Here is a 25,543-nt window from a genome sequence, read left to right on the forward strand (position 1 = left end):
GAAAAGCAACACAATCTGCTTTCCTTTTCTGCCAATGCCCACTTGAACTCACAGGAAAAAGAAAATTTTGCTATTGTAGGAGACAATCACCATTTTAGCTCATTTAGCTCATTAATATTTGTAGAGGAAGAACTTGGGTCAGGATTTACAAAGTCATTTCTCTCACCAGAACTGTCCATTGAAGCTTTGTGGACTTCGTGCCTATCATTACAAACAGAATTTTTCACATCCTCAGCAACTGTAATTTGTAGCTTTTTGCCAGCACCCTCCTTCTCTTCATGTTCAGATGATTCTTCCTAAAAGAGACCAACCAAAACAGCTGAAAACAACGGTAACACACATTATCTTTGCTGTTCCTCCATAAGCAATTCCTCATGTCAGTCTAACTCCAGCTACATTTAAGTTCCAACATTCCAGAGCATATTTCTTTTTTTCCTCTACTTTGCTCCATGGAAAATCATTAGTTTCCTGCTCTCAATCTTATACAAAATTCTTTTTGTTTCCTCACTTTCAGCTATCATAACATGAATTTTCTTAAATGGTAGTAAAACTTCACAGATAAAAGCTGTAACATAGAACTTAGAAAAATCTAACTGATTCCAGAGTGTACTGCCTATTCTTTTTCCATACTATAATGTATTACCACGCCATAGCAAAGAAACTGTTTTGACTCCAAGTAAGACACTAACATCACAAATGGATGATCAAAAAATGGATATATGTGAAAAATAAGTATTAAGAGAAATCTGGTTTAGTATGTGTTTCTTACTTATCTGACCCTTAGAAAATACCCTTGTGATTGAATCATCCTTATAAACTTACTTCGCTGCTTGAATGAAATGCTGCTCTCAAATTTTCTTCTTGCTTATTTAAGTGCAAAATTTCACCTTCTTTTTTCAGTGGTTTATAGACTTTATCGTCTACTCCTTCATATTCCTCTTCTTCAGTATCTTCACCATCCACATGTTCAAGTATGACAGATGTTGGTCTTTCCCTTTCAGGTCCCGGGGTTTTTTCTGCTAACCAAGAATTATTGTCACTTTCAGAGCCATCACTGAAGTTTGGCCTTTTCTCCTTAACAGCACAACTATCTGAGAGAGGCTGAGGTATCTCTTTTTTCCAGTCTGTCCCTTCAGAGTTTGGAAAACAGGAGTCAGTGTTTCTGTGAAATTTCTCCTCAATCATGCTTTTTCTGTTGCAGCTTTCTTGCATATCTTGCAGATTATTTAGATTTTGAAAGACAGCTTGTTTAGGTACTGACTTGCAAGATATTTCATTATTCATGACTTTTGGAGAAACTGCTGCTATATTTTCTTGAAACCTTTCACAAGACCCAGCTATGAAAGACACAGGAGTATCAACAGATTCCTCCAGTTTTTCATCATGCTCTTTATTTATTTCATCATCATCACAGACATTTCCTGTTCCACATCGAGCATCCCCTTCATACTTGGCTTTACTCAAATACTCTAATTTCTGATTAATTTCCCCTTTAGGTTCTGTTTTCTCCTCTTTCAGTATTTCATTAGACTGAGTTTCTTCATCCTTCAACTCCTCCTCCTCCTTTTCATCTTCAGTAAAATCTTCATCATCATCTTCTTCCTCCTCCTCCTCTTCCTCCTCATAATCTTCATCACCATCTTCATTGTCATTTTCATCCTCTTCTTCCTCCTCCTCCTCCTCCAATTCTTCTTCATCCAGGTTGCTTGCAGCTGAGACATCTTGATTAAACAATTCTTCACTGTCCCCTTTGTTCACATTTGCACCTGATGGGATTCTTTGTTTGAGACTTTTCTTTGGTGACTTAGGACTTTCAACTCTAGAACCACCACCATCATCTTAAAGTACAAAAAAAAAAAAGAAAAATGCATGTGATCAGAAAGAATTAGGTAAACAGTAATAGGGATGTTCTCAGATTAATGCACAAGAGAGGAGCCATTTGGGAATGTCTAGAAATAGAGAGGTTGGGCAGGATGGAGGATGAACTTGATGAAGGAAAGGGGCTTAAGAGGTAATTAATATCTTCATTTTAATGACTTATTTTATTCTGAATTATTCAGTGCCATGTTTACAAAACGCTACTTTTCTCATTTACTATTAAAAAAAACAAAACACCAAATTAACAAAAAAACCTACTTAGCAAGTCCACGTTATGTATCAATATATCATTCAACCTTTTGCAAATTAACTTACTGTTTTTCCTGAACTGCTGTGATGCATTCATTAACAGCGTCAGGTTTGGCTTCTGCAGCTTCTGTAAATGAAGATTTAAGATTTTTTTTAACAGTAACAACAACAAATCCTTTGTTCACATCAAATCTTGAACAGTAAATACAATCACTGTCCTTATGATAGAAATGTAGGATGGAACCAGCACTAACTACACAAACATTCCTCTCATATCTAATTCAGTAAGTGCAGACACACTTCTGCAAATTGTTTCCAAAAATGCTTATGTGCATAACTGTTCCAAAAATCTGTTTCTAACATGTGCAATACTTAAGTAAAATTCAATTATATTTAAAAGTGCATTTTCAGGATGCTTACTTGCAAATGTACACAAGGTAACTGTTAATATCCCCATACTTAATGCATAAATTTAGTCCCTGCAAGTACGCTTAAAAAATACCCCTAAATTTCAAAATCACGGCAGAAAAATGTATCATTTCTATTTAAATCAGTGCAAGAAAATAAAATCAAGTTAACACTAAACATGCTTGCATCTCCAGCATTACAGAGTGGGTTGAACTACCACACTCTGGTTCTGCATCACAGCACAATGCCAATGCAACAGATGATGCTCCAGACATCACTCAGTAGTTGATAATTCTACAGATCATTAGTAAAAACAGTAGGCATAAGAGCTTGTAACTAACAAAAAAAGAGTATTACCCAAGCATTAAAAAAAATGAGGAAAAACATGCAGTGTGAGATCACATGCAAGAACTGAATGTCATCTTATAGAAGAAAATAGATGACCCATTTGAGTAACTCATCTGCTCATTGAGTACTCTTGAGGAACCTGCTGAGGAAAGGAGAACTAGGTGATGAGGATTTTTACAGATCTTGATAAATAAATGTCCTTTATCACTTAGGAATCTATACCCAAATTTACAGAAAACAATAACAATGATTGGACAAGAACAGGATAGGTTATAATAATAAATTACAAATTTTTGAAGTCTGCAAATCTGACTCACATGAACAAGAAAAAATATAAAACTGAGGTTATCTTGTCATCTACTGCTTTTTGGCTTCAAATTACAAATCTACTGCATATTCTGTCACAGCTACAGGTCCTTTAGGAAAAACAGCAGAAGGAAGGCTGGCAGGCCAAAGATTACTTTAAAGAGAAAATAATATTAGATAGAGCTTCAGTTTCTTTCAGTTCCAAAGAATTTGCCTTCAAACCCCTTATTTTTACAGGATATTTTTCCTGTAAATGCACCATACCTTGGGGGTAAAATCAAGTTCCTCTTCCTCAGAGGTATGCCAACTGTCATCGCTCCCCTCTTTCTCAGAGCTTCTTTAAAAGCAAAGCAAAATGAGTACCGTGTCTCTCAAGTCATTCCTCAGGTAAGTGTTATTATTTTTAAAGTCTCACCTTATTGAGTCTCCTTGGGAGAAGTCATCTATTGCTGTTCAAACATTAATCAACATGTTGAAATTAAATTTAGCATGCTAAAAATTAACCATTTAAAAATTAAATATTTTACACGGACAACTTTGCACATCATAATAGAACAATGCTTTGGGTAGTAAATTCAGTACAAGGTGGTATAAATGACTGCATTTCCAAAACAAAATTGCATCTCAAACAACACCGAATTTTAAAAAATAAAAAAGGAAATAAAAAGACCAGAGCTATATCTCTTTTGGAGTCTTATACCTAGAAGTTTAAAAAGCATAGAAATACCCCTAAACTTAAAAAAAAAAAAAAAAGGCATAACATTAATATCCTACATTAGTAAACAATTAACAAAATGGTGGTGGTTTAGGAAGACATTAAGACTTCCAAAGTTCTCATCTTACACAGAAGTACCCACCACATGCAGAGATTTATTATTTTATGCAGCATTATGTCTAACATTATGCTAACATTACACTATCTGCTGCTCTACCCAGATACAGATTGTTTTGCAAAGGTAATGAAAATCAAACTCTAAAGCTCAAGTAGAAGAATCACCAACACTTCTGTACACTGCAGCAAAAAGGGAATTCAGTAGACACAAGTGGCAAACCCAGGGCACTCTATAGGACACTCCAAGCTTTCATCAGTGTTACAAACACGAACTTGCATGTAGGATAATAGGATAAATCAGGTCAGAAGGAACCTCGGGAAGTCTCTTAGCCAGCCTTTTCAAAGCAGGCTCAGTTATGAGGTCAGAGAAGGTTGTTCAGGGCTTTATCCAGTCTGGTCTTAAACACTTCCAAGGAGGGAGACTGTACAGCCTCTCTGTTTTACTGTTCCCACATCCAATTTGAAACTATTTTGTTGCCATTTACGCCTCTTATATCTCTGCCTCCTGTCAATGTACCACTGGGAAGCACCTGGCTTTGTCTTCTCACATATACTAGAAGCTGCTGCTAGGTCCCCTGCAAATTCACTTCTCTAGGCTGAAAAATTCCAGTTTCTTCAACCTGTCCTCAAAGGGCAAATACTCCTGTCCCTGATGAATCTGATGGCTTTCCACTGAGCTTGCTCAATTTTGAAAGACAAATCTCTCTTGAACTGGAGGCTCAAATTACACCCAGAGCACTGGACATAATCCAGAGTACCAAGCAGAGGTGGATAATCACCTTCCTCAATCTCTTGGCTATGCTGCTCTTAATACAACTCAGGACACTGTTGTCAGGGCACCCTGCTGCTGGGTCATTCTCAGCTCACTCTGCCAAGACCCATCAGGCTTCCTCAGCAAGGCATCTCTCCTGCCAGGCAGTGCCAGTATGCTTTTAGCAAGGGGTTGTTCTTTTCCATGTGCAGATTTTCCATTTGCCCAGGCTGAATTTTGCTAGAAAGGCCTGAGAGTTCATTTACACAGTATGTCAGAGTAAATGCCTCTCAATGACAGCATTGCCCTGTGCATCCACTGATCCTCCCAACTCAGGGCTATTTGCAAACTTGTTGAGAGTGCACTCCAGCATATCACTGATCCACTAAAGAAACCTGACCTCTAGGAATCCAGCTTCAAGAGTCCTAGAACCTTCTCAACTATCAATAGCTCAGATCATATAAAAGGGCTCCTCAATTCCCAAAACAGAAGGGGAAAACAAACACAATTTCCACAACTTCCAATAGTACCTATTTCGATGTTTCTCAATTCTTGATAATTAATTCTTGTCAACTATCACAACAACCAATCCAAGGTCTTAGGCAGAATCATTAAAGGGAAAAGAAAACAAAGGCATATCATATGCCTGAAGACATTTCCTCCACTAGCAGTAAACACAAAAGAGCATGGGAATTTTGTCTGTTTTAAAGACAGGGTATGTCTAGAAATGTTCATGAGTACATCTCCAGACCTGCACTGGGCTTTTGGACAATGAAATACAGTGTGCATGTCATGTAGAGAAAGCCTAGAAACTGAAACAAGGACAAGCTAACAGTTAAAAATACCAACACAGTCTCTAATTTTTACTGTTTCCTTTTGTAAACACACAATATTTAAATAATATTAATTAGTTGTGCATACCACAGTTCCTGTTAAATCAATCAGTACCAGCAGTCTAACCTACCTGCTAATTTCCCAAGCTGGGTAAAAATGCCTCCACCAGTGTGGAGCAGTGAGTTATCATGCCTGATGGGTGACTTCAATTATATTTTCAATTAGTACTCAAGTAATCAAACAAGCTAAGTTTTCTGAAATTTTGCTGCCAATGAATAGATTAGCTCAGTTGGGTAGAGCTAGTCACTTAACAGCTGGACTTGATGATCTTTGTGGGTCCCTTCTAACTCCAAATGTTCTGTCATTCTGTAAACAGTGACTTTAAGCAGTGATCAAGAACAGGTTACATTGTCCTTTAGAAGGCAAGAGAGAAAGTTCATGAGCTACCTCTCAGACAGAACTCTGATTACAGCAGAAATGGGATCTAGAAAAGCAGTCTCTGGGGATTGCTTGTTTCCACTTTAATTCAAGCCCATTTCCATTTCAGAGTAAAAGAAGGGCGTACTGAAAAAAAGATTTACTGTCACGAATGACAAAAAGCAAACACTAAATTCAATAATAAAGAACAGGCAAAACATGCAAACAAACAAAAACCACACAAAGCCTGCTCTCAAACGTAGTTCATAAAACCAGAACCATCAAAATAGGAGCCTCCAGGATAATAAACATCATAGATGTGTTGATATCTGTATACTGTACAACAGATTTCATATTCTAAATGCTACTGCACAAAATACCTTTCCTTGATTTTCGTGTTCTTGATGTCTGGTTAGGAGATTGTTGCATTTCTATATCCATTTAGGAAAAGGCATGGAAAGGACAGATGGAACAATGACATCAGAATAAACTGAAATTTCCAGAAACTTGGAAAACATAAGCAGTACATCAAAACAGCTACAGCAATGGGAGAACACACTGTGACTATCAGCCTATTCTACAGTTAGAAGTGCTGGAAACAACCCAATCAGAGTCTAAAGAACTCTGCTCTCAAGGGACAGCGTCAAACTAACTTAATGTACTTGCTCCATGTAAAACATCCATATTTCAGTATTTTGAAACACTGAAACATATTTTCAGAAGTATACTCTCCTGACAACTTTGTATTTCCCTCAATTTGACTACTTGTCTAGCAGAGATGCTAATTCAATTCCTTCATGGTTGTAGAGTGCCTTACACTCTACAGCACACAAAAGTCCTTATTCTAAGCATCTCAAAAATCCTATGTGTCAAGAACCAAACTTTGGAGACTATCCAGAAGTTTCAAGGAAATCTTGGCTCCCCGTACTCAGACCAGCATGCAACTTTGAGACATTATGTTATTTACACACACTCATCTTAAGTTACAGTTTTAGCATGTTTATATCCCTTCCTGAAAAAGAAACCCAGTAACTTGTTGCCTTAAACGAGCTTATCTTAAAAGTTGTGTCAGTTGGTGCCTGATACAAACACAGGCCACTTCTACCTCAGTTTGAAGAGTCCTGCTTACATTCATTTGACCATGCTGAACCACTCAGACATGACAAGAGAGCAGCATGCTCCCCCAGGGCTATAGAGCAGGCCATAATTGGACTGAATTGGGTGCATTGACTGGTGTATCACACATGTGTTTGTGTGTGTACATGCCTGTGTGTTGTGGAACACAAGCTCAGAATATAAATCACTATGCATCTGCACTACTCATCCCACCTAATAAAATGCAAGAATTCATTCTGTGATTGCAGCTAACTGACACCAAATTCCTTCATGATGCAGTATTTGTGTCAGAACAGAAGGGAGACCTGCTTCTATCGATTTTACCACAGGGAAGGAATGTACTTGTATCAAAACAAGATACGTTTAAAGAGTTAAGAAAGGACTGCATCATGGTTTCTCACGTGTTCTACATTTCTCAGCTTTCTGAAGGGATAATACAGGACAGCTTTTACTGAACTTGGGAGACAGAAATCACTGAATTCTTTTCAAAGAGCTCTATGATGGAAACCCAACAGTTTCCATAGGGACCCAGGAACACGAAAGGAACAACACATCACACAGTAAGTATCCATATAAACAAAAGCCAACTTTTGAAGTAGGCTGAATTACTCACTAGAGGAGAGTATTTTGAAAAATATTCAACAAGTGCAAAATCAGCAAAAGGAACAAAGACAACACTGAAGATCCCAGAAAAAATGTATAGAAGAGCAACAGAAACAAAATTAATTCCAAAATAGGTTTCTCTGTTCTCCTGAGATCATTCCAAGTTCTCCTCTAAGAGAGGCTTCAAAGTCTGTTACTGCAGCATATGAGAAGAACTCTCATAGTACAGGACCTGTACTTTTTGTGAGCAAGTTAGAGACTGCAGAATTAATGCAGGTGAATATTTTCTTTATGTTACTAGTATCTAAGAGACAGTCACAGTGTGCGCTGTTTGGGCAAAAGCAACAAACCACCTGTATCAAAATCTTTAAAGAAGAAAAAGATCTCTGCAAACTATCAAGAAACTTTCCAAATCTCTGACTAGGTCAAATCAAGTGTTCCTAAGTGAAAGCAACAAAGCCTGACTCTAAATTAAATTCCTGTATCTAGGAAAGGTCAGTGAGAAAGAATAGCCCATATTTTGCTCTTTTTTCTAGACATATTTAAATATGGAGTAAGGAAGTGTATTTAAAGGAATAATGAATTGTGCTTGAGCAGTGTCTTCTGTCCATTTGCCACACAGTACCAAAGTAACGCCCTTAAAAATTTGGAAAGAATAAAATCTCCCACTTGTAGGGCTTGAAATGTAAAGAACAAGACACACTATTTCATTTATACTAAGGCATTCATTTTCTAAGATTCCTCTAGGACTCTGAGCTGATAACTATTGACTGAATTTTTAAAACTCACTGAAGGAGTTAATTTTTTGATCACAAGGCAATTTACTTTTTCTGGATCACAAGGTAATAACTATTTTCTTTAAAAAATTCATAAAAATTACTGAAAGTGGAAGAAAAGCATTATTTTTATTGTAAATCAAACTATGCTCTACCCAATGCAGCATTCACAGACACTGCAATGTTACTGCCAACAAAGTTACTTTTCCAATATAATATTTGCTAAGTGAGTCTCTACAGCACCTACATGGAAACAGCTATAACTGATTTTGAGAAATAGGCCAAGCAAAAAGGACCTTAGTGCAGATGGAACTCTTAACATTAAAATGAAGACACAAACTCCATGAAAATCAACAAGACACATACCTTTCTGCTCATTTCTCTGTTGCTTCCCAAGTACAGAAAGAGGAACAACTACTCAGGTGGAACCCACTGCTTTTGTAACTGGATTTTCACAATCTGAGTTGCCATGTGTAGGTAAAAGTATACACTTGAAAAGTAAACACTTTTGCCTAGTTCCTTCCCTATCCTCCTCTCTCTCTTAAGGAAAACCCAAATAGGTGGACAGTCTCACAGACGGAAAGTAACAGCACTAAGAAGTGAATACAGAGTGCAAACCAAATGCTTTCACAGCCTGATAAGCAGCACTTCCAACTATCATCAAATAAGCACATTGACAAAGCTAGTGCTACTCCATCTGATGCCTCCACTAAAGCCAATGGTGAACACAGGAAGCACTAAGAACACAAACCCCTAAGAAAAAGCCACACTGATTATCCTTGTGAGCTACTCCCTGGTGAAGGGTCTTACCTCCTCTGTCCACAGCAGGTGCACCCAAGGTGAAGCCAGCAGCTGCTGCCCTGTGTGGAGTGCCAAGTGCTGTGATGCCTCGTGCACCACCACCTGCAGAAGCTTCTCCTGTGTTTTCCCAGTCTGCATATTCTGCCAGTTGTTTGCTAAGGCTGTACAGTAAAGAGAGGAAATGCATTAGGTAAAAAACAATCCCATACCTGCATACACCATTTAATAGAAGAGTTAACAGCCAGTACTTATCCAACCTATTCTTATCCTATCCACAGCCATTTAGATTTATATACTCATATGCATTTACTGTGTGACTATTACACACATCAATATTCACTACAGTCATGTTCACTCTACAGCCATTTTCAAACCAAAGAAGGTATTAACTCCTGCTTGGTACCTGTCAAGATTCACCTCTGGAAAACTGTGGGATACAGATATATTTTAAAGTTTACATTGCGCAAATGTGAGCTTGGTAATAAAACTTGAGATCTAACAGAGAACTCTGGATAAAAATTTTCCTCAACTTCCAAGTTCACACTAGACACTGGAATGATACATATTAGAAGACAGGAGGACATGACCACAAGTTGTGCTGGGGAAGGTTAAACTGGATATCAGAAAAAATTACTTCAGGGAAAGGGTTATCAGGCATTATAACAGACTGACCAGTGAAGCTGGTGAGTCACTAGCCCTGGAGGTATTTGAAAGATGTTGTAGATTGGCACTTAGGGATGTGGTTTAGTGGTGGGCTTGGCAGTATTAGGTTGTTTCTTAGGGGCCTTTTCCAATTTAAATGATTCTATGAAGACATCACTGAGAGCAGCTTCGACACAAGTCTCAGCACACTATTAAACCTTGGTGCTGTTATCAAAAATTATCAAAAACCACACTAATAAATGACAACTTACTCTAATGATACAGTTTAAAATTTACCTAGAATATCCATGAATAACAGCATAATCCTCAGCTGTCCATCCATTAGTGTCTTTATGGGAAACATCAGCACCATACCGAAGAAGAACCTTTATCACATTAAGCTCTCCACCAGAAGCAGCAGTCATAAGTGGGGTTCTGAAGGATCCAAGAAATATGATATGAAATAGATTGATTTACAGTCACCATAAATATTTTTGTTTCTGTTTGCCCTCAAAAAATTTACTTTAAAATGAACAAAAGAAAAAGCATTTTTCATTAAGATAAACAATAAAATGGGAGAGGTCTCAAAACAATTAAATGTTTAATCTTAAAACAAAGCTTTCACACAGACAATACTTAGAAATTCTACTACTATGCAGGAGATGGCTTTTCAATGTGAGGGAATGCCACTGAGCCAGTGGCAGGCTCCCTTCCTGCCAGAAAGGCCATCACACAGAGTAACATTTTGCAACCATCAATGTGGAAAGCATCGAATGAGATACAACAGCAATCGCTGAAGTACAACAATCTTTCACAAGTCACGCAGAAGGAACTGCTCCTGTGGGGCTCCTTGTTCTGTATTTTTTCAAACCTCACTCCCATGTCTCTCTCCAGCCAAGCTGAAGAATATTAAAGAGACCCATGTAAAGTTTTGACAGCCCCTCACCTTTCACATTGATCTCGAGCATGCACGTCAGCTCCTTTTTTAAGGAGAAACTCCATTATTTCTCCATGATGTTCGGAGATAGCAAGAATAAGAGGGGTACATCCCTCCTGAAAGGGCAGATAAAAGTTAAAAATCAAAGTTAAAAAAACAAAGAAACAAAAAAAACCCAGCCAAACAAAACTTTATTGTGAATGCAACTTTTGGAAAGCACTTCACTAACAAATATAAAATTTACCTTATTTTGGGCATCAATATTGGCATCGTGCTGAAGTAACAGCCCTGCTACAGCAGTATTGCCAGACAGAACAGCCAGGTGAAGGGCAGTGTTGCCATCAGCATCTGCCAGATTGGGGTCAGCACCATGTTCTAGCAGAATAGCCACACATTTTTCTTGCTGGCATTGTACTGCCTGGAAACAAAACACAAAAAACTTCCAGCATTTACAGTTTCACTTTGTAGCAATTCCTCCATCTTCCCAATACAGGGAATTAAGAGCACCTTCAAAGATAGCTAACATATGCCCATTCCACAACAATCACAATATGTGTGATTTTACAAAAGTTCACATAAAGAATACTGAAAAATACACATTTAGTTCAAAATCAATAAGTCTCACTTGCAAGAACATACCATAGTCCACGTACCTTCATCAGTGGTGATCTGTTATCATTGTCAAAAAGATTTAGCTTGCACTTGTTTTCTACTAGAAACGTAACTACATCCACGTGGCCATTTGCACAAGCAAGATGCAGAGCCGTCCTAAAAATTAAATAAATTGAATTAGCACAGACAGGGATAATTTCAGGTTTTTTTGATAAACAGACATGACCACAAGTTTGACTTTGCAAATCTCAAGCTTAAGAACCCACTCCATTAGCTGCACAATAGCTGCACACCAAATGCTTGGGAGTTGCTAGCAAATACCTTCCACAGCATCTGCTTAGTAAGGGGACATTTCCTTCAATGTAGAATATAATCTGCAGAGATTCCTGTGCCCAGGCACTGGGTATTGTCCTCTGTAGTGTGGGACTACACATGTGGCACAGCAACAGAGACCAAAGCCAGGGAATCTGAGCTGGAAAATCAACTTCTAAGTTTTTCTTTGATCATTCATGGGCCAGAAGTGTACTGGAGATGTTAGAGATGGGTTGAATTGCAAGAATATTAGAGCTTCCCCTCACTTTGAGAACTTTTCCTTTTTCTCTAGCTTTTTTACTACTGAAGCAAAACCAAGAACATATTTTCACCAAAGTGCCTCTAACAACATGCAGCAAACCAGAGAGCAGAACACTCTGATCCTGACTACAGGAAAGTTGTTTTTTACTTTCCTGTAATGTTTAACTATCATAGTCATAAAAAGCCTACTACAGATTAAGTCCTCTCCAAGGAGGCAATGCTGTGTTTCCACAATATATAACCAGCACAGGAAAGCTGAACTTTCTTCTTCAATGTAAAGCCTTGCCAGAAGGAAAAGCAGTCCTTCAAACCACATCTTAGGTCTGATGTCAATTAACCAGTCCACCTGTACATAAAGACACAATCACCGTGGAAGTCCCTGCATGTGATTCCTCCTACAAATCTAGTAGGTGTTTTTAGGGCAATAAAACTAGATGAGCTTTATTGCTGCCAGAAGTCCAGCCTGGAAGCTGAGCTACTTTGCTAAAACCAGACCCTCTTCAGAACATCACAAAGGATTTGGCTCTGAGTCTTTTGAAAAAAGGTGATTCCCTTCCGCTTACGATAGATCACCAGGAACTATGCTGCAGCCCAGGGCTTCTCCTGAAGGTAGAACTGTGAAGTGCTTGCTGTGCTTGACTCAAACCCACACACAACACTTGCCTGAAAGCAACAGCTTCCCCTGCAAGTCACTGACCTGATATTCCAGTCCAAGGCACTGACCAGCTGTACCAAAGCCTCAGAGCAAAAAACTAACTGCCATCTAAAACCACACTGTGGCTTAGGCTGCCATATCACACTCAAAAAAGGCTACTATGCGTGCAGCATCAATAAACAACATGTTTATTTTGCGTTATAAATCCTTCCTAACTGCAGCATCCACCTTTCTTCAAGTTGCTCCCAGCTGAAGCAGCACATCCTTCGGGCTCAGCTACTGAACCTGCAGGCTGAGCCCTCAGAGGTGCACAGAGATGGAAGCGATTGCACTCAGACCTCAAAGCCTGGCTAGAGAATGGCCACAAGACTCCTCTTACAACTCTTGTTTGCCAGGCTAAGAGCTCGCTTCCACCCCCGCGCCCCTAGGCAAGGACACAGGAGTTCGGGAATAAGGGCACTGAAGAAGCCGGGTCAAAAACTGGTAAGGCCGAATTCAAGGGGGTTTTGGCACCCCCAGCCTGATTCCCACAGCCAACCAAGGGCTGCGGCGCTCGCACTCCCACTCCTCACAGCGCCGCTGCCGCTCCGCTCCTGCGCCGGGGAACCCCCGGGGCTCCTACAGCTGCCCCCGGGGCTCCGAGACCCGCGGCTCCCGCCCTTACCGCTCCGCCTTGTCCCGCCCGTCGATGCCGTATTTCTTCAGTCCCTGCCGCACCTGGGCCAGGTCGCCGCTGGCGGCCGCGCGGTGCAGCTTGCCCAGGTCCTTCTGCCGAAGCTCGTAGGCACCGCCGGGGGAGGGAAGGGAGGCGCTGCCGGCCGGCGGCTGCCCCTTCCTCTTCCTCCCGAACCCGAAGATCCTCTTCATCTTGCAGCGGGAACGCAGGCACAGTCCCGTCTAAGGAGAGCGACGGCGGGAAGCACGGGCGGGCTGTATCGTGCCTCAAGCAGGGGCAGGGGAGAGGAGCTCCCGGGACCGAGCTCGACTCGGTGCGGCTCCCGCGGAGCGACCCCCGGGCGGGGCGGGACCCCCGGGCAGAGCCCGCGCCCACCGCCCCCGCAGCCCCGTCCCACCACCCGCGCACCGCGAGCTCCGCGCAGGCGCGGGCGAACCCGCGCAGGCGCGGCTGCGGGAGGCGGGGCGTTAGGGAGGGACTAGTGCTCGGACGGAATTAATGGCCCGGAGCACTCAGTGCTGTGTGGGTGCCGCTATCAGGCTTGGGTCAATGGGTGACGAAACAGACAGCAAGGATTAATGAAAGAAGAAAGGGGATGGAGCTGAGCTTCAGACATCATCTACTTACGTGCCAGATGCTGAGGAATACGTCTGGTCCCGGCAGGTGAGATCGCAAGCTGCTGACTGAGATTAAGCAGGTTAAGCTTTGGGTGGGAGTCCGAGACAAGAGACCGTGAGCTGCCAACCTTCGGGATATCCAAGGGCGCGAAGATGGGTGACGCTAGTCATGTGAACAGACTGTGGGAGACCCAGCAGGAGCCTGGAATTGCCGACTTTTTGGGTAGCAAAGGAGATGAAGAGCGCCAGCTAAATCGTTGAACATGGAGAGTGGGACAAGAGCCGAAGACTGGAGCAGGACTGGCTCAGGGAACGACTGAGGCTGTAGAAACCCGGAGGTTCTTTATGTAGGTGCTCTCCTCAGACGCACCTGCTCGAGCTGTTTCTGTGTTACTGCACAGGAATAAATTGCTTTATGGAACGAGATATCTGGGACTCTGCTGTGGGAGAGCGGGGTCGAACGGTAAGGAAAGCTGGTGTGACCGTGTGAGGGTCGGGCTGCGGGGAGATGTGTCCGGCGAGGCGCCCTCACCGCGCTGGAGCCGTGCGGGGCCTTTGGCGCTGTGACACCTGCGGGCTGTGACTGTCAGAGCTTTGTGAATGGTCAGACCGGGAAGCTTCCCTAACATCCATGACAGGCTCAGAAAGTTACTTTCTGATAACTTCCCTAACATCCATGACAGGCTCAGAAAGTTACTTTCTGATAGGTGGGGCTAAGTTGGCACCGACACAGAGGTATACAAATATGCATACAGACGGTCTGTATGAAACTGTAGGAGAGAAAGCAAAATATTTGGTAAGTTTGGAATAATTATTGATATTGTACTGCTACAGTGATGCCACTGGGTAGTTCAGATACCATACGATTTGGGGATGATGCCATGGTACAGTATACCCTAGGGTATTTGGCTAATGGAACGCCTTGCCAAAACAATTCTTCATATTTTTAGAAACTACTTTTTGCATATGAATTTCTGAAAAACAGATGGCAAACAAAACCTAATTCAAACAGAGAAATGCATTTCACTATGATAAGCAGTAAAAATATTTATTGGCAACTGGACAGGAATATAGTACCACTTTGTAGGGAGGTGATTCAACCCTCAGAAATAGTTTCTTTTCCTTCATCACTAAGAATGGTACATACACTAAAATCTTTATTTTCCTTTCCAGAATGAATCTTCACAGCTCTATCAAATGTTTGCTTCTGGCAATATTCTCTTCTACTGCAGTGACTGATGTACAGACACTTTCATTAGTTGATTTTCAGTGTATTAGCAGTGTTCTGACTCTAGAAAGAAGACCCAAAATAATAATAATAATAATTTTAAAAAGATGTAAAAATACTCTTTTGCTGAAACCTCAGCTAAGTAGATTCAGGCTGCAAAACCTAACTTTCTATGAGTATTAGGAAATAACTATTAGTAACCATTTTGAGAGTGTCTCTATAATCAGTCTGACCATTTAATGGAAAAATGGGGAGCAAAATGCATTTTCTAACTGGATATATTTGTTTTCTTCCAGCCATCTTAGAAGAAAAGCAAGTTTTTATTTACAAGATGGCAACATGGGATAAACATGAGTCATCTCTCTGCTCTTCAGGAGGAAGTATTTAATCTCAACTTTTCAAGTGGACACATGCTCAGCCACAGATAGTTTTATTTTTACAGGTTACTCCCCAGCTAAGACCAGGAAACCCTAATTCTATGTCAAATATTTCAGAATTGTATTAATAAAAAACCTTGTGATTACAATGTCAGTTTCAGTTGGTGACTTTGATAGCTGAATGGGCTAAAATTTGGTTTCATGCTTTTGAAGATAAGGGGATGCAGATGGGATCATAGAGTCATATGGGTACAACAGGAGCTGTTCATTCCTTACTAGCCAAGAAAGATGCAAAAGAAATAGCTAGTCTCTGTCACTAAAGCAACTGCCAACTGTTTTATCAATACTACTTCTTTAATTGTGTTGGCTCAGGGTGCTGTTGAAGATACCAAAATATATGTTTTTAGTTTTGATCCATTTCTATTTAAAATTTCATTTTTATAGTTATTTTTTAGATTTAGGTTTGGGGTGGTTTTTTTGTTTTTTTTTTTTTTTTTTTTAATTTTGGTATTTCCTATTCTGTTCAGTGTTCTCTATGCTTATCTGTAGTTTTCTCAGTATCATCTAATAGCAGCTGTTTCTTTTCCTGTCTGCATGAAATGTTTTATTCCTGTTCCTGAATTCTTGTTTCATTACAAGACTTGTGTACCACAGGGAGATTTCCAAATAGGGCTTAAGTGTGACTTAAGTGTTGCATAAGCACTGGTATTTGGATTAGTCTGCTGTAGGTACACCTTTCCTTCAACATGATTCACTGTAGCTGGGTAATTTAGCTCACAATCTTTGTACAGCTGAGGTATAAAATGACAGTCTGAAATTCCCCTTTGCCAATATGGCTAATTCCCCTATTAGACCACCTGGTGCATTTTGTCTACCAGGAAGGAAAAGTGTCAGTAAGGACTTGGGCTGATAACAATATGCTGCTAAGAATCTGGTTTAGTACACCTGCTTTGCAACTGCTGTATTTATAGAAGAGTGGTACAGCTTAGAAAAGCTGCCTGGGAGGATTGCATGTCTCAGTAATACTGACTCTGAGGCTTTGAAGGGGATGGGGTAGTTAGAACACATCCTGCAGACAGTGATTTCAGCAGCTTTTGCTCTAAGGGCAGAGCTGCAGCTGTTGGAATGCTTCTGGTGCTGCCTCTGGAGCCTACCAGTCATTGGATAGTTGTGAGTCCAGTGGGGGCAGTTTACTTGCTCCCAGTCCAGCCTTATACACCATATCCCAAGCACATGGTAGGATTAGCAGCTAGCTTTCCATTCAGAATGTAGAAGGGATTTCTTTTGGCTTTGTCTAACTGATGAGCAAGAAAATTTATTTTCTTTTCTATACAGTAGAGGAGTTACTGTATGGTGCTAACACCACCAAGGTTATGGGTTCAATCCTTTTATGGGCCATTCACTTAAAAGTTGTACTTGATGATCCATCCTTGTAGGTCCTTTCCAATCCAGAATCTTCTGTGATACTATGATTCAGAAGAGGCTTATTAGAGTATTCAGAACCACAGAAATTCACTGGCTCACACTTTCTGGGCTACCAATATTCAGTTATCAATGAATGAACTCTGTGTTATTGTGGAGTCAGGTAGGTCGCAATTGGATTTGTTAGGTTTGGTTCATTTTAGTTGAGAAAAATGCAAAGTAGACCTTTGTCTTCCTTCTTTTTATTAAACTACTTGGAAATTATAAACCACAAGAAAGGGAGAAATGTCTGCTGACAGTAGGACTGCAATGCATTGAGAACTTATTCCAATTCCTAAATGCTGTGGCTTAACCCTAGACCCAAACTGAAGTACCACACAGCTGCATGATCACTATCCCCTGCATACACACCACCATCCCCCCAACCCACTGGGATGGGGAATAGAATTAGAAAAGGTATCAAAAGGACCCTGACTTGTGGGTTCAGATAAGAACAGTTTAATAATTGATACAAACAAAAAGGTAAGAATTGTAATTTCTAAAAGAGGAAAAATTAAACCCATAAGGAACAAGTGATCCACAATACAGTTACTCACCACCCACTGATTGATGCCCATCCTGTCTAACTTGACCCAGTTTCTATGGTGTGGAATATGCCTTGGGCCAGTTTGGGTAAGCTGTCCTAGCTTATTCCTCCCAGCTTTTTGTGCATCTCCCTACTGGTTGAGACATGAGACATTGAAAACTCCCTGACTTCTGGTAAGCACTGCTCAGCAACAGCCAAAACAGTGTGTTATTGTGCTGGTGGGGCTGTGGTAGAGTTAATTTTCTTCTCAGTGACTGGTATGGGGCTGTGTTTTGGATTTGTTCTGAACACAGTGATGATGATGATGATGTAGAGGTGTTTTTGCCATTGTTGAGCAGTGCTGTTGGGTCCTAAGAGTGCAGTCCTGGGCCACCTGCTCTGAGACAGACACAAAATGTCAGGTCCTGAGAGCATAGTCACAGACCACCTACCCAGGCAGAAGATATTTGGGATATCCCTGGGCTAAATTAGGTAGAAAAATGCCAAACAATCAAGTAGAAAGCTTTATTCATGGCAGCAGTGATGGCAGAACTAATCTTAATTTCCAGCCTTACTCATTCTGAAAAGTGCTGAATGTTCAGAATCCAACTGCATTAAGGCTGTACATTCCTCTTCAGTGGAGAGTCTATCAGTGATTCCAGTAATGGCAATGAAATAATTTGAGCTGAAATGCTTTGTAGGGTTAGACCTATGTTTGGGTTTGGTGCATCCAGACAGTGAACTTAACACATCAATTATTCTGAGTCTTCAGTGCAAATATCAGCCCTGCCCAGAGCTGTGCTTGAGTACAGAGACTGTGTGAGAAACATTTTGATGGAGAGGTATGGGAGCCTTCATCCTTCCAGCAGTGAACAACTAATAAGAGAGTAGGCAGACAAGTTAATGATGACATTATTCACTTTGTTGTCTGATGAAATGTTTTGTTGTCCTTACAGTTTGTGCCAGCTGTGTTTAAGATACTGATAAATTTGATTTTAGAATAGGCTTAGACATGGTTTTCAACAGACACTGAGGGAGAGAACCATGATTGTTCCCAGAAAAGTCCCCTGAAAGCTTCGGTTGGTAAATGATTTTTCTGTGACCCTCACATACTGATTATTAGGCTTTTTTTCAAGTTCAAGTTAGTTTCAATTTCTTGAAAGACTGAGACTTTCTGAAATAATTATGCATACTTGGTGTTTAAAATCAAGCCAGCATCAAACAAAAAGAAATTAGTGCTAAAGCAAAACACACATGCAGTGATCAAACTGCTAAATAGCCAGATTTCATCAGCTTACATGGCATCACAGAGTTTACTGCTGCTTCTTACATCATGTGCCTTTACTTAATGTTTACAGTACTGTTGCTGCTCTCATCCTCTGAGCAGAGGTCTCATTCTCAATTATGTGAAGAATTCATGCAATGTACTGTTTAATTAAAATTGTTAGCCTCCAAAGGGCATTTAGGATTTACAACCCATACATTTGCTAATAAATGTAACTTTCACAGGGATCACCTGGAGAGGAGGTGGAACATTATTTTAATGCGCATTTTGCCAAGTATACTTTGGTGTATGTGTGGAGAGTGATGTCTCAGAGTTCTAATGCCTGCCTTCATGAATTTGAGGATATGAGGAGTGGTGAGGTGGACTTCCATAGATGTCTACTTCCCAGCAAGACCTGGGAATGGTTTTACTTCTTGACTTCCAGGTCTCAAACATGTCTCTAAGCATTAAAATAACACTGGAAACATTCCAAACACATTAAGGGAAAGGATGAGAAAGAATAAAGGGAAACTTTGGTTTAACTTTTGTTTAAAAAAAACAGAACATGAATAATGCAATATAATGAAGCTACTGTAAGAGGAAACATTTCTGACAGTTTTGTCAAGCTCAAGGATCTAGATCAGTCAATCTCCTGGTCAGAAAAAAACAGATGTGGTTCTTATTGTGAGTGCAAAAGAAACCAGCTATGCAGAAAAAAACCCAACAGATGGGTGCACCATGCTTGACATCCACTTAATAGAGTTTATATTCAGTCTGCAATGAACAAGTTTTCACATCTGAACTGGGGAGAAGGGAAACCATAGATGTGCTTTCTATAAAAGCAAAAAGTCTTCAGAGCCTTTCCACAGCACTTCATTCAAATCATGTAATTTTTGGTTAAAACATCACGGTACTCCTCTATTGCTCTGGAAAGGGGATCCTGGTCCACGTGAAGGTTTTTGGAAGATCCAGCACTTCCAGTTTCAAGTTCAGCAGTGGCTGAGGGGAAAAGAGACAAGATGGGTTATGTTACTTCTACAGGAGACATGGAGAAATAAGGCACTGTAAGAGTCGAGGGCCCTGCATAACTCGAGAGTCTGCAAATCTGAACGAGACTTTAACATTTCCAAGGACACCGAATAAGGGAAGAGCTGGGCACAAAGGAAGAAACACATTTTGTGCACATGTGGTTATCAGTCAACAGCATTTCTAAAGCTACTGACAGACATTCCAGAGGCTACACCCTGAACATCTTGTGGGACTCCACACAACTCCAGTGGCCCTTAACAGGGCTTCTTAATGGAGCCCCTGCAGAGCTCTTCGACCTGAAGTCTTTGCTTTCCTTAAACGTTCAGAGCTGTGCTTGATTACAACACTACAACTGCACAGCTGCAGTCCCTGCAAAGCAGTGACTCTGCAGGACCAGCCATCATGAAGCAAGTGGATTTCCTCTTTGGATGCCTGGCCTCAAGTTACAGAGGGTGTTTTAGGCTCCATGTTGCAAGCATTGAACTCATGTTTGCCTAAACACTACTGAACCATCTCTTCCTAAAGAAATGTTGTCTTTTATCCCTGATCAAGTTCTTCTTAATTATTCAAAACAAGACTGCAACACCTAAGCTACAAAGACAAGCCATGAATCATAGCAAAAAAAAAAAAAAAAAAAAACAACAAGATCTAAGAGCAGAGAATATGTAGGGCATGGTTTAGTACTGAATGCAATCCATGTACAGGGAAGAAAGGGATGGCTGAAGTCTATAAAGATCTATAAAAATCTGGGGGCTTCTTTGATGTTTTTGCTGGAGATTAACTGTAGTGAATAGCAACTTCATCCTAAGCTCAGTGTTTCTGAGTGGAGCAGTGGATGAATTTTCTTTTTGCTTGTTTTTTCCTAGGCAAGTGCATAACTTTCTATGCAGTATTTTGGGAAGCAGGAGTTTTTCACATTCATGTCTATACTGGAGAGCTTTCAGAAAAAAATCTCTGTGCTTAGCAGAAGAAGTTGAAAATAATGGCTTGAAAGATGTCAAGACTTAGAAATAACTCCTTTTCCCTTAATAACCCTCTAAATTGAATGACACATTACCTTCTTTCAGTTCCTTAGTGATTTTTTCATGCAGCTCCTGTTGTGCCTAGAATTATGCATCAAATGTAGTTAAGACATAATATGACCCAAACGTAACTGCTAAAACTTCTAAAACATTCTTACACCCCATGGACAACATGATTAAACCTAAAAATATCATCCCAAATGGAGGTGATGGCCAAGAAGATGCTGAAGGCCACATGAACTATGTGGAAAGGTTGAGAGAGCTGTGACTGTTTCTTTCCTGGAGCAGACAAAGCTCAGGTGACCCTGTCTGTGTGTATTAACTACCAGGGGTGGAGTAACAGAGATGGAGCCAAACTCTTCTCAGTGGTACCAAAAATCCAACTGCCTCCGAGCTGCACATATTTTTCAAGCATGGACAATAAAATCCTAGGGAAGAGGGATCCCTCCAGAACATGAAATTAGACATGGGTAGTGGAAGGAAGCAGGAAATCTCAGGCCTAGACCAAAAGATGACCTAAACAGGCCTAATCCTAAGCAAAGCCATAGAAGTTGAGCTGTTGGAAGAAAGCACTTTCCCCAGTTTATGAAGCCTTCACAATGACCAGAAGAGGTCCACAGGACCCTCTGCTATATGTGCAGATTAATCAAGAGAAGAAAAAGGTCTTTTTTGCCTCTTATTTATTTTAGTAACCAGCAAGTTCAAAGTATCTCCAGCTTTAGACCAATGTGAATGCATCAGTAAGTTTGAATCAAACCTAGCAGCATAAATAGATAAAACATTTGCAATAGCACCCAAGGTTAAACAGTTCAAGCTACAAACCTTGTCATATATCTGGCTGCAAAGAAGATAGAGATTTTTGATTAACAGTCTGAAGAAGAAAGAAAAACAGCCTGAAGTTCAAAGGTCTTCAGTGAGACACATGGCCTACATGTACATGAGGCAAGGAAAAAAGCTCACAATAGAAAAACCACTAAAATACAAGAAAGCAGGAAAATAAAACCAGAAAAGGAACAAAAGTTGAGAGAGTGTGTAGGGAGCTGACATTCCCTTTCTAACATTTTGTAGGGAAACTGGTTTCATAAATCCACCAATTCACACTGGTTACAGCTAGCAGAGTTCACTATTCTTTTCTAGACACCCATATTCATTTGCAGCAGCCTTTGGCATAGCTGTTAGGATGGAAGCTTGACAGTTTGCAAATATAACAAGTGGCCTTGAGTTCCAAAATCATCTTGAAATACTTGCTGCAGAGACACTCTCTGCCTAAGGCCCCATCTTTCAAATTCCAGTACACAGACCACTAACAGTACTTCCTATTTATGACTCAGAGAGGCTTTAAGAGTTTAAAATTTTTACAACCCTGATGACCAAAAATCTTCAGCCTTACAACATACAGCTGTGCACTGTTCTGAGGACTAGCAATTGCTTTGGCCTATTATACAATATGGCATGGAACAATAAATGGATTCTAACTTAAGGCTAATAGTAGGGAGAACCTTGCATTTGGCTACTCTTCAGCAGGAGTCAAGAGTGGTATTTCAGAATGCTTACCTTGGCCATAGAGGCTGCAAACCTCCTTCTTGATGATAAGATCATCTCACATTGGCTTAGGAAGCTTCCCCCTAAAATAAGACTTCTGTCCTGTCCCAAATTGTTGCCAAGCTGTCCCAGTGCAGTTGAATACAGAACTGGAGTTGCAGCCAGACCTCCGCTGACAATGCTGCTTGTGATTAACGATTTGCTTTTATGGCGCTCCCGGAGGAGCTTCGCATTGGCTTCCTCAAGTCTCTCATTGGCTCTGAAACATTTGCAAGCACACAAACAGTTACCTTCAGTAGCAACACCATCCCAAAGTTACTCTCCTCCTCAACTATTATTTCACTTCTGAGACGAAGAGCCTCCCAAAGTTGTCCATCGTTTGACCTGAGCTTGTTTGGAGGGCCTGTTTCTAGGACGTCACACTCGGTGCAAGGAGCAGCATCACCAACGCTTAGGAGTGCTCAGCATGAGGGCTTCAAAGCCTGCTGTGAAAGCCAAGTGTTCACAGAGCTTCTTCTGGAAGGTACATCACCTCTGTCACAACTCTGGGCTGATCCCCTTCCCAAAGAAAGCTCAAAGCTCAGAGCCACTGCTTAAACAGAAGCCAAAAAAGATAATTCCTATATTTCCTTCACAGAATCCAATTCTGTTCTGCCTATTCATATTCAAAGAGTAATGGACATCAAATTAATCTTTTGTGTGGTCCACAGGATGAAGAGATTATAGAAACTGGCAAAAAAAGCTGCCAGTTAAAAAATCATCAACTTGAAAAGTATCCTATTCATGGCATAATGTTGCTACTGTGGTGTTGCTGTTGGAACACTAAAGAGAAATGAAGAGAAGGCTGATGAAGAGCAAGGTCTTTCACCAGAATTATGCCATCTCATGCTTCCACACAGGACTCTAAGCAGGTGGAGAAGAGTGATTTGGAATGAAGATGCAGGAGGAAACAAGAGCCACTTTTATTACCACTACAAAAAATATGGACTTGCCTTTCCAGTTCCATTGCTTGCCATTTGCTAATATTCACTTCCTTCAGATACAGCTTCTTGTACTTTTCCACTTCTGCCTGTATACATTGTTTTTGAAAAGTACTCTCTTGTTCAGTATCTTTTATCCTGTCCAATTCACATTCAAGATCTCTAATTCTGTCTTTTAGCTGGTTGGTCAGTGAGTCATGATTGGCTCTGCTCTGTTTTATGAACTCCTGGGAGGCTGCCTGTGCCTGAAAGAGACAGTGCACCTTCAACCACCACAAAGAAAAAGAGAACTCTCCCCACCTGTCAGTTGCATGCACCCAAGTTCAAGGGCCCAGCCTGGCTCACAGAGGCAGCTGTGCCTTCTCACTACCATCAGCAGTTAAGGCAGAACCCTGGGGCCAATACCCTAAGTCTTTTCACTCAGGATGAAGCCCAAATTAGTACTACTGTTCAAATCTCCTAATGAAAGGGCACGATCTCTGTAGGACAGGGCATAGAGAACACTCAAAGGCCACTTGCTATGAAAGACAGATAGGACCTCAGCTGCTTTCTGAGGAGCCTCTATTCAGCAGAATGCAGGAACTGAGCTCCCCTTGGCTCTCTGGGAAAACCACACTACAAAATTTCCCTATACAAATAAGTAACTAGTCTCAGGATTCATCAGTAGGGAAATGTATGAGCAGCTTACAGAGGTAGTGGCTTGCAGGTCTCTCTGCAGGGCTTCAATTTTGTGGCTTTGTTGCTGGACAGTGGTTTCCAAACTGGTATTTTCAAATCCAAGGCTTAAAAAGAAATATAATTCTTACTATAAAAATCTGCCACAGTACCAATTCGAAAAGAACAGAGTAAAATATTGAAAATCAAGTACATCATTCAAAACCATAATGATTTCCTCTGATGCAACAAGGGGTCTATTCTGTGGTTTCCACCCAACTTCTGCCATCACCAGACACTTTGTCCCACTGTGTTGTTCTCTTACCATTGCACGTGTTCTTCAAGTTGTTTCACAGTCTCCAAATATGCTGACAACTGGTCCTGCAGCGCCTGGACAGAAGCTGTTGTTTCTCTTTCTTTCTCATCTGAGGTAGCCATCAGGTTCTGAACACAAGACTCAGAATTTTGGTATTTTTCTTGCACCTCCCGCAGCTATAAAATGACAGAAAGAGTCCACAGTTGTCAGTGAGCTTTTATACAGGGCAGTCAGCTGCTGCCCAAGGACTCACCTGCTGCAGATATCTGCCCATGCCCACTGCCCATAGAACTGTAATCATCTCAAGTACCTTCAAAGCTTCTACTAGCAATTGAACACAAGCTGTGTTACTTCCTGATCTTCTACAGCAGCCTCCCCCATCCCTCCACAGATTTCCTAGAGCACAGCTCTAAGCACTGACACTGCTGCTCTGACCCTTTTGGGGACCTGCGCTGATGCTCTTTGTATTCACTTTATTTGCTACAGCAGAAAAGCATAAACTGAAATGCTTTTAGTCATAAAGAAGGAAGGAGTCTTGCAAGTGTCAGAGGAAAACTGCTCCAGTGGACCTACTCTGGAGCATAGCATGGCACCAGGGAGAGTTTTCTGAAGTGGCAGAGACCTCAAATGCAGCACTGAGAGAGGTGCCCAGCTCCCACTGAGCGGGAAGCAGTGGATTCCTGAGGAATGGCAGCTCTGCCTCTGTGTGGTAGGGCCGGGAGGGATGGCAGCAGTTCTATCCTGGTGAGCACCATTTCAGCAAAGGCTCCAGGTGAACTAAGCCATCAGACTTGCTCTGGAGTTGGGAATCATGCCAGGGTGCTTGGGGAGTGTTCTTAAACAAGGAAGACCTCGAATGTAGAGCAGAGAGAGGAATCCCACTGTCGCAGATATCTTTTATGAAAAATCCGTTCCTTAGGATTTTCCTCCTGAGAAGCTGAGAGGCCTCAGGAAAAAAATGTAAACATTGATTATCTGCTGCTTTGGAATGCAATGGGTGAATCTTTGATTGGCCCATGTTGGATGTTTGTAATTAATAGCTAATCACAGCAGAGCTGGCTGGGATAGAGAGCCGAGCCACAAACCTTTGTTATAATTTTTTGCTATTCTATT

At 41.0% G+C, this 25,543-nt stretch overlaps 1 protein-coding gene and 1 long non-coding RNA gene across 6 annotated transcripts in view; one reads left to right on the forward strand and one right to left on the reverse strand.

Moving 5' to 3' along the window:
• Positions 1 to 13,739, reverse strand: part of LOC134417741 (ankyrin repeat domain-containing protein 26-like) — a 47,743-nt gene extending 34,004 nt beyond the window's left edge. Inside the window, exons 1-11 of one of the 5 annotated variants that reach the window (XR_010027626.1) lie at positions 13,403 to 13,739; positions 11,552 to 11,666; positions 11,143 to 11,316; positions 10,908 to 11,014; positions 10,259 to 10,396; positions 9,329 to 9,480; positions 3,605 to 3,638; positions 3,454 to 3,526; positions 2,194 to 2,254; positions 823 to 1,838; positions 167 to 296 (exon numbers count right to left, since the gene is read on the reverse strand). Coding sequence is in view for 4 of the 5 variants with exons in the window: in XM_063155330.1 (XP_063011400.1) it covers positions 167 to 296; positions 823 to 1,838; positions 2,194 to 2,254; positions 3,454 to 3,526; positions 3,605 to 3,638; positions 9,329 to 9,480; positions 10,259 to 10,396; positions 10,908 to 11,014; positions 11,143 to 11,316; positions 11,552 to 11,666; positions 13,403 to 13,605 (2,203 nt within the window). In the remaining variant the exon portion in view is untranslated. Of the gene's footprint in view, positions 1 to 166; positions 297 to 822; positions 1,839 to 2,193; positions 2,255 to 3,453; positions 3,527 to 3,604; positions 3,639 to 9,328; positions 9,481 to 10,258; positions 10,397 to 10,907; positions 11,015 to 11,142; positions 11,317 to 11,551; positions 11,667 to 13,402 lie in introns of those variants that run through there. The other 4 variants (XM_063155331.1, XM_063155330.1, XM_063155332.1 and 1 more) reach the window with 4 other exon arrangements.
• Positions 13,740 to 13,889: 150 nt separating this feature from the next.
• LOC134418099 (uncharacterized) lies at positions 13,890 to 15,785 on the forward strand. Its single transcript, XR_010027695.1, has 2 exons — positions 13,890 to 14,494; positions 15,556 to 15,785. It is a non-coding gene; the product is annotated as an uncharacterized LOC134418099 (long non-coding RNA).
• The last annotated feature ends 9,758 nt before the right edge of the window (positions 15,786 to 25,543 follow it).

This window comes from Melospiza melodia, chromosome 4, assembly GCF_035770615.1.
Source record: "Melospiza melodia melodia isolate bMelMel2 chromosome 4, bMelMel2.pri, whole genome shotgun sequence".
NCBI lineage: Eukaryota > Metazoa > Chordata > Aves > Passeriformes > Passerellidae > Melospiza > Melospiza melodia.